The 9,838-nt window shown below is 39.6% G+C and overlaps 1 protein-coding gene across 1 annotated transcript in view; it reads left to right on the forward strand.

The window, feature by feature from the left end:
• Positions 1-306: 306 nt before the first annotated feature.
• SMAD6 (SMAD family member 6) overlaps positions 307-9,838 on the forward strand; it is a 509,609-nt gene continuing 500,077 nt past the window's right edge. Inside the window, exon 1 of the mRNA XM_044077875.1 lies at positions 307-1,967. Within this exon, the coding sequence (XP_043933810.1) occupies positions 1,133-1,967 (835 nt within the window). The 5' untranslated portion in view covers positions 307-1,132. The remainder of the gene's footprint in view (positions 1,968-9,838) is intronic.

The following is a 9,838-nucleotide window of genomic DNA, read 5'->3' on the forward strand; positions in this document are numbered from 1 at the left end:
TTAGTAATGGGGACCCATGCTCGTAGTCCCTTAAATACACGTCCCTTTCTCTGCTTTTAAATTTTGATGTACTGTTTTATACTGGCTTTCTCTGAAGCAAATGTTGCGTTGCAGATGTGTTCCAGTAGCATTGCCAAACTCTCCTGTCATTTCCAGAGTATTGTTAATGGCGTGTTCCCTTTAAGAATCCCGAAACTCGAAACCTTGTTTGCGTAACAATAAGTGCAGCGGCAGTGAGCCGCCAAAGTGTCTAGACTGGCACATGATGGGCGGCAGCCAATGGCTCCAGTGCTCGGATGGGGGGGGGGGGGTGCTGGTGTGAGTGAATGTGTGCGACTCAGCGAGGGTGCATGAAATTGGATGTGGTCTTGGAAGCAAGTAGGAGCTGACAGGAGCTGAAAAAGACAAGAGAAAAAGCGAAAGACAGCTACTGCCAAAGTTACATGCATTACGTGCACCATTGGATCATAGCTGTTTGGGTTTAGATCCGCTCGATCTGCTGTGGAGTTTCAAAATCTGCAGGCTGTTTCCCTGGAAGTGTTGTTTTTAGGTCAAGGACTGTTTTCTTGTGGGACATTTTCTATTTTGGATTATTTATTCACTGTACTCCATTCAGGTGGAGAGTTTAACTTTAGTGGAGAGACTACAAGTAACTGCAAAAGGCCCCAGCGTTTGGCAAACTCGTTCCAAACCGATCTGGTGCTCGATCTATTTAGTAATTATTCTGCAGCAGCAATCAAATGAAAACCCTGGCAATGCAAGAACAAACAGTAAATCACTATTCACCTTTTATTTCTAAGAGCATATAGTTTTATGCATGCTGCTCAATGTAAAAACTGTCTTGGTTCCGTGGGTCTCTGCAGAAGAGACAGCAATACAAGTTTGCAGTCTCTCTAGACTCCAGTTGAATGCATTAATAGCTTATGGCAGTTCACTCGCACTGCATCTTATTTTTTTTTTAATTTTACATAGATGTTGCAAATGGTCTACTGTGTTAATCTGATAATCTGTGCAAAATCTGCACGGTGTCTTGGCAATGTGTTACTTTCCAAAACTGGGTGCAATCCCTTCGAATTTAAGCAGCAAAGATAAACAATAAAACACAGCCGCGCTCCAACCTCTGAGCTATCGTATGTTCAGGTCCAAACGTACGGGACTGGTGCGGCGACTGTGGAAAAGCCGTGTAATTGCGAATGGGGAGACGGGAGATGGCGGCAGCAGGAGCAGCGATGAGTGGCTGGAAGAGATGGGCAGCCGAACTCCTGAAAAGGTTGTCCGATCAGAGATTTATCCAGCAGCAGGGCTTAACTGCCCAGGAATGGTGAGGGGCTTGGATAGCCACCGACCAGGCAGGAGGACTGCTGGGCACACTGTGGACCAAGAGGATACTGAGGAGGAGGAGATGTGTACCCGGAGTCCGCGGGAGGAGGAGTCGTCCCCGCGGTCGGTACTACGGGAGAAAGAAGGCACGACGGTGACTTGCTGCTTATTTAAGGAAAGGGACTCCTTGACTTCCCGGCGTCTCGATTCCTCTCGTGGGGACGTTAATCACCTGCAGCTGGAGTGTGACCATTCGTCCGGTGGCAGGGACCTAGATCCATCATGCTGCCTGCGGCAAGGTGATTGGGATGCCAGGGCCCATGTTGTTGCGGATCAGGAGCTTAAGTCGGCCACATATTCCTTGTTAAAGCGCCTTAAGGAGAGGGCGCTGGATGTGCTCCTCGAGGCCGTGGAGTCGAGGGGAGGCCTGTCGGGTGGCTGTGTGATGGCGTCCCGTGCTGAGGTGCGCCTTGGTAACGGGCAACTTACAGCACCGCCGCACTTCCTGCTTTGTAAACTTTTCCGCTGGCCAGACTTGCAGCACTCCGGTGAACTCAAGTCCTTGTGTGAGTGTCAGAGTTTTGGGTTCCTGGACAGTCCTGTTATCTGCTATAACCCTCATCATTTCAGTCGACTCTGTGGCCCAGGTAGGGGAATTTTTTTATGTTTGTATTTTAAATGGACATGGATACCAGATGTTTCAGTCATTTGTATGTTCTTCATTTGCAGAACTGTATGAAAGCTTACTAGTTTTGTTTCTGGGGTGTTCTCACTTGTGTGTACCATTGTACCGTACTGGTTTGATTATATGATAGTAAGTAATTTCCATATATTGAGAAGTGTCCATATTAGACATATCCCATGTTTCTCTGTTTGCTTTTATTTTATGTTGTGAATCTGCTTTGGTGATTAGCAAATTGTAAGAAATCTTTTTTGTGTGCGGCTTGCTTGAGCAAAGCTGCGGAATAGCATAACGTTAAACTGGAAAAGTTGACACGTTTCTGTCAAATGCTGTTAAGAGAGCTCAAAGTTATTCTGTTTGTATAGGAGACTTTGCTTCTCAAATTTACCTACGGGCGTACCCGCTTTTTTCCCCCACATAATTTAGCTTTTGCAGAAAATGTGTATTGTGTTGAAGTTAGTTTTCTGTCATCGTAACTGTTATAAGTAGTCTTTTGGAGACGGTTGTTGCCCTGTTTAGTTTTATGTACTACCAGGCAGTAGCAGACAGCATACAGCTCAGCCTGTGGGCTTTAAAGTCATATCACTTAACTTTACTTAGAATATTTATATATATTACATGTCATAAGATAAGGAAGCTTTCTGTATGGGTTTACCTTCAAGTATGTTTCTTTGTTGATCGTCTGTAATTTGCTGTTGAAAGTAATTCAGTTTAGAAGAAGCAGAAAAAGATTGCTGCGCTGTGTTATAGTGTTAATAGTTTGGAGGGTTGGCGTCTTAAAAGTCACAGGTCCTTATTTTCTAACCGTCCCCCACAACCATAAAACCTGGCATGCATCAGTTTGTCAGAAATACAAGTGAAGTGTGTCAGAGTTTGGTAAAATGTTGGAAACTGATGAGTTGAAACGCTACTCACCTTTTAGGTTGGACTGGTTCACTTACTGTTTTTTCCCTCTATAGAGGAGTGTTCAACATAAATAGACTGAGCACAGTGGTATTTTGTTTTTTTTCCCTGACTTTCTATGCTTAACATTAAGTGTTGCAATGCACGAGGGTAGCTAGCTGAGACATTTAGTGGTTGACATTGTTACCTCACTGTGCTTGGTTCTCTGGTTCATTTTCTCATTAACCTGGTGCTTGTGTGGGGAGTCTGCTTGTCCTCTCTGTCGCCACTTGGATTTTTGCTGGGTGATTTGGATTCCTCATACAACAATGGACATATCTGATAGGCAAATTGGAAAGCCTCTTAAAATTACCCATAGGTATATGTTTCTCCAGCACTAGACTTGACATCCTGTGTAGGACTGGTTGTTTTTCTTACTCTCTTTTTCCAGCTGTGATAGGCAGTAGCTCCCATGCAGTCTTGAAGAATAAGTAAAGAAGCTGTTGGAGAATAGTAGCGTCCACAAAGCCAATGTATTTTAAAATGTTAACCAGATGTACACTCTATAAGTTATCTTTAAGATTTATCATTTCAGCTAAGGTGTGGACCTGGTCACTGACCAGTTCATACAGTGTGTGTATGTGTATATATATGTATGTACGTAATATATATGTGTGTGTATAATATGTATGTGTGCGTTTTATTTATACACACACACCTCTACTTTGGTTTTATAAGTCACTGTTAATTCAGAAATTGGTTTTGTAAGTCACTGTTAATTCAGAAATTGAATGGTTAACCAAGTGTATCTAATTAGGCTGTTTTATACTTCTTAAGTAATTGAACTGTATGGTTTAAAATTTAAAAATACATGGAACAACCTGAGCCTCCCACAACACAAAACATCATTTATGGGGGCTGTTGCTCCTCTTTAGTGTCATGCATAAGTGTAACTGTTTACTTTGTTTCCTATTAATAATGCTTTTTGTAAAATAATGCATCCTGAGAGGAGCTGAACTGCCACCCTGTTTATCTCCATAGTCTCCTACGTCAATATTGAGATATTGAATTTAAGTGGTGTACATCCGATTAGTGGCATTTATTTGGTTGGAAAGTTAAGGGGTATTGACCCCTCTCAAAAAGTTTTGAATGTGCGTTTATGAACATGTTGTATTTTGACAAGTAGCACTTGAGTGAAGGTTAAGTGGACAGCAACAAGTTGCACCAAATTGCACCATACAAATTTAATCTAGTCTTTTAGTGTTGCTGTCTTTGGTATCTGATTATCCACCTTGTGTGAGTAATTTACCAGGTCAAGGTCATTGAAAGGATGTGTGTTTGTCTAATAGACTGCATGCATTGTTTTAGTTTTCACTGATTATTGAATGTTGGCTACTGTTGAACAGTGAGTTTTTTTTTTTTCTAGTAACATACCTGTATGTTGGCAGGATTAAGTACCTTACTACTCCTACTACTACTAATACAATATATTTATTGTCAGTAGTTGTGAATGTTTAATGTTCTAAAACTGTTTTCCCACAGGTCTTTGGTAAAAATGGTCTCTGCCCAGCCACGTTATCCTGTATGAGAAATAAAATAAATATGTAGTCATTGCAAATGTTGCATGTTTTTTACATGGACCTCAACTGAAATTGAATTTATTCATTCATTAATGAGGTAGAGTGAACTGATCTGTCTTTGACCCTTTTCAGCCGTGATCTGTGCAAATGCAGCATGTATGGGCAGTCTTAGCCAGTATGATTTTGGAAGGTGAGAGGAGATTTGACACTTGGAGAAATCACCTGCAAGCATGGGGTGAATATGCACCACTGAATCTCCAGTTGAACAGACTAATTTCAGCCACTCATTGTCCAGAAAATGGTTTCTGACCATTTATGCTTTCTTTAATAAACACAGTTGAATTGTTTGTGCAGTAAACGTTTTATAGTGTAACAATTGGCAACATTAAATCTGGTATTAAAGCATATACAAGTAAAATGCACGTTATGAATGTTACATATATGGTCTGACTTGTTTCTTTAATGTGGTAAGTTCTGATGAGGACACTATGTATATTGCAGCATTAGACTTTGTGACCGTATACATTTCTCGCTGTGACTGTATACATTACTCATTGTGACCATATACATTTCTAAGTGAAAATCGAACAGGGGTAATGGATTTTCCATTGTCTTGTTTTTATTCAAGTTTCATTTAAGTCACTTGGATAAGATTTGATTTTTTTTTTATAATTTTAAGGGTTAGAGACTTCAAGATAATGTGTCATAGTACTTGCTGTTGACACTTCGTTTCTGGTTTTGTTTGTAGTCCCTTTCCCCCAGATTTCTTGCACTAAATTCTGTACTTCTGCATTACTTCTACATAGTGGAGAGGGAGGTACATTTGCTTAGTGCTGATTAAGGTGTAAGCTATGACTGGCAGCATAGGCTTCTGTCCCTTGCATTTTGAGATGGTTGGAAAGCGAGAGGTGGGGCGTACTGAAAATTGTAACCAGCTGTAATGAGTATGGTGGAATAGCTTTGGTCTGCAATAAGACTTCTCCATTGCTGGATGCATGAGATTATTCTGTGTGCACCTAGTGTTTGCAAATTGTTTATTTGAAAATTATGTATTGAGTGGCTGTGTATTACATTGCAACATTGTACTTTGGCATACTCAGTATACTTGTCTCATTGACATTATGAGGTCTAAGTTTATTAAGTGGTTAACAAGATTCAGTGGTCTTTTCCTGGACCGAGTTGTTTTGGAAAGTGAAGTTGGCATGGGTTACATTGATGAATAAGGTACTTAAGTTCAAGAAGCTCTACATGCTTGTAAAAGATAAGATTGTAACAGACTGATCCAGTGGAGGGGGCATCACATACATGGCCTTTGATCACAGTCACAAGGTACTTCAGTAGGCTCCTTCCTAACAGGGTCCATGTAAGACAACATTAAGTACTCCCAACATTTCTTTCAACTGAGCCAATTAAGTCCTGCAGAGTTTTGTCTCTATATGGCATCAGTGTGCCGTGAAAGACACAGCCAGTGCTCCTGTTGCATATGTAGACATGGAGCACACCACAAAGCATTAGTTCACCTTTCTAGTCTTGTTTTCTCTTCCATTCTTACACTGTACAAAGGCAGCAGAATGCATCAGTTTTCTATTGTCTCATGCCTCTGGATCTTAAACCTGGCTGCACCTTGTTTGTTTATATGTTGTTTTTTTGTTTTTGTTCTCTTACAATGTATCTCTTGCTGTGCTGCTTCTATGACAAAGGAACTCTGTCTTTTTTGCTTGTAATACTAAAACTTATGTTCTTGATACAGTTGTTTATTTTATGTTGTATTTATTACAGTGTAATTGTGATGTCTTCCCGTGACTTCTAAAATTTGCAGCGATCAGTAAGCCTTTTTTTCTTTCATTAAGCATATGTATTTTGCATAGGTATAATTTAGACTAATAGTGTGAGGCAACATTTTCAACTTCTGTTGAGAAGGTTATAGGTTTATGGAGAGATGACTGGATGTCAGAGGTGAGATCTTAAGAAACCAGATGCAGGTTATGTGTAGTTAGAAATGTCATTGGTGATATTGATTTCTTGTAAAGTAACAGCTTTTGTGGTTTAGCAAAGCGAGTTTAAAACTAATTTGGTATTTAATATTTTTGTATTTTGATCTGTGCCTGAGCAGTTTCTGACTCAGCCCTGATTTAAATGTTGCATAGTTGCAAAACTAAATGCACAAGGGTTACCTGCTCCAAAGATAACCTGATCTGTGATATGCATAGATCATGCTGGAAAGACAGATATGTGTCCCAGAGATTGCCCATCATCTGAAATATGCTTCCTGTTCATGTGAAGCAGAGCCATTCCCTGACTGTCTTCAAGCACAGTCTGGCTCAATAGATGGGAAATCACAAATTCACTCCTGGATGGTGGCCCTGTCCTTTATGGACAAAGACAGTCTTGGTAAAAATTGTCAGAATCCTGCTTGCTGACCCTTGTGATCTTTCCCCTAGGGATAGAAAATTGGGTCAAATCTGGGTAAAATTGGCCAGGCTTGTAATGGCTCTTGAGCCATTAGCCTAGTAATCTCCCATAAACGTGAACTACTAAAGTTGTTAGAATTCTTAGTTTGATTTAGCGCTAACTGGCATTGTAGTCCTTTTTGTATGTCATTTCACCCAGTGTTATTCTGTGTAGTTTTCTGTGATTTATTTACTCTTAGTTGGGGACCAAGGCATGAGGATGAGGAGAGATGTAATGACCTTGATGTGTTACGTGTGGACAGTAGTTCATCCTGGCTGGCTAAGTGTTGCAGTGTACAGTCACATTTGCTATAGCTAGTATGTGTTCTGTATTGTACAGCATTCAGAAACACATTCACCATAATGCCGTCTGTGTTGATATCTCTCCAGATGGTCAAACAGCCACTGCTAGAGTCAGTCTGAAGGTAAAGGATAGCTTTTTGTTTTCTTACCTTCTGTGGAGTAGTGCCTGTTCAGGTCAGCCAAAACCATACTTGCACCCCCCCCCTTTTTTTTTTTTCCCTTCCTCTGACTTCATTTTTACTCTGTGCCCAGATATTCCTTGTTGGTTTCGCTGCACTTTGTAAAGATGTGGTCTGAAGCCACTGATGGCACACGTACATAAATGTTCTGATTTAATGCATCATGCAGAGTGGGTGCTTGTGTTTGTGTATTAGTATTCTGAGCCACTTCGGCCCTTGGTTATCAGTGAATCGAGCTTTATGTGCATGCATTCTGCAGCCTCACCCAGTTTAGTATTTATTGGCGTATAATGTGTGAGGTTATGTTCTTTCCTGCAATAGTCTTTGGATAAATGTAATATCAGAGATTGTTTTGCTGAGTACTTTTCACAGAGCAATTGTATGAATGTATTCTATTTATACTGTGCCCCCAAATACATGTGCTTGTGCACACACAAGTTATAATTTTATTTTTCATCGTCAGTGCTGATGCAACAGTTTCCCCACAAAGAAGGTGGGTTTTACATTTGTTCACATCAGTATATTACTAGTAGGCAGCAGCCATTTGCTGGGGTGGGGTGTGGGGTGGAAGTATCCATTTTTGTATTGCACTTGCAGACCAGACTTTTCATAATTATTGGATATTTCTTACAATACATTTGTGGGACACTCTCTGTAAGTATATCCCTTTCTTTCACAACTATATAAACCTGTAAGTTTAAGTTTATGACTTAGATTTTCCCATACACTACTCTTTTAGATGTACATACGTAGATAATACATCACTTCTTATTGTTTACTATCTTGTGTTAGTGAGCATGTTCTTTTCAGAAAACTGTTGTTTTCCATTTGGTAACTGTAATGTTACAGTGCACCCTTTAACTGAGGGAGAATTTATGGTGAGTTAGTATGTTACATATTTTTTCAGAAGTGAAGCAAAGCAGTAAGTGGACATCCACGTACCCAAAATAATTGTAGGGAAACTGTTGAGGACAATAAGAGTTTTTTTAGCTTGTTGTACGAAAGCTGAAATGTTGAATAATTAAAAAGAAAATAATTTAGTTTATCTCAGACCGCTAATAGTATACTAAAACTTGGTAGCAGAAGATTCCATAGACTGAAGTAGTTAAACTACACTGATAAATCTTTGACTTGCATCTTGTATTCACTTACCAGGCATTGTGGTACTTTTGCATATTGTGCTGTAATCTATTATTTGTTTATGTGTTTAACATCTTAATGGTAAAGTAGTGTGTGTGTGTGTGAGAGAGAGGAGAGAGAGAAAAGGGAAAACTATCTTGAACTTAATCAACCTTTCCCCATCTCTTCATTTCATTAGGAAAAAACAGAGACGACTTCAGCTGACCTCTTTACTTGTATAGGCTGTGTATAACACTTCTTTTGTATCCTTCCAATTGTTGCCCTCCTTTCTGTGACAACTCTTCTCTATATGCCGACTGTCATTGTTCTTTTTCTTTTCTGTGTCTGTTTCTCATTTTTAGTGAGTCTGCCCGATGCTACTATTCATGTATTATTAGCATTTTTTATTGTCTTATTAAAGAGTTTCTGTACTATTACATATTTTATAAAACTGTAATTGTTTTTTTCTTTTTTTCTTTGCTTACTCTCTGGTTGAGTCTGAAAACAGCCTATTGTCCCTTCCGGTGTTCTACCCTGCTTAACAAATAGAAATAAGTAAATGTAGATAGTAACCACCTTCTAGTCTGAGACATCCTGTTGAATAAGAAGTAAATACAAGTAGGCCCACCATGAAGATATGTGGTATGTTGTCTTTATTCCTTTCAGTTTGTATGATACAGAGGATTATAATCTGGCTGCCGATCATAATGTGCTTATTGTGTTTGGGACATGGATGCCAAATATTCATCTTGAGAGCGAAGCTTGAGAGGGAGAGGTGAATCTTGGCATTTATGTCGAGAACTCGTAATTAAGGTTTGTGATTGGAAACCTGATCATAATTCTTTGTAGTAGATAGAGCTTTTTATGCTCCATGTACTAGTAGTTACAGAAAGAAAAAAGTAATGTTTTAACAGGTTTCAAAGCCATAAAGCACTTTAGCAAGTGCTGTCAGAAAGACAGTGTAAGACGGTGTGTTATGTTTACACTAACCTTGCCATTACTGTCAACTGTTCGGATTTTTGCCTCATATGTTTGGTCTGTTCCTCATAAAATCTGTGTTTTTTGGATAAATTGCTGAGGACTGAAATGAAGTCAGGAACACGTTACTGGTATGGACAGCAGAACACATTACTGGTATGGACAGTAGGCAAAAGCAAATTTGTTTTTTATTCTGCTACTGTATTTGCTGGTCAGTACAGGTGGGTCATGCTGCCTATTGCAAGAATAGACCTTAAGTTAAACGGGATGCTTAACATTTGTTATAGTACTGCTTAACTGATTTGTCTTTTTTCCTAGAAATCTGAGCATAATCACCATGCGCCA

Source organism: Protopterus annectens, chromosome 7.part0 (assembly GCF_019279795.1).
Source record: "Protopterus annectens isolate FY-2018-M chromosome 7.part0, PAN1.0, whole genome shotgun sequence".
NCBI classification, from domain to species: Eukaryota; Metazoa; Chordata; order Ceratodontiformes; family Protopteridae; genus Protopterus; species Protopterus annectens.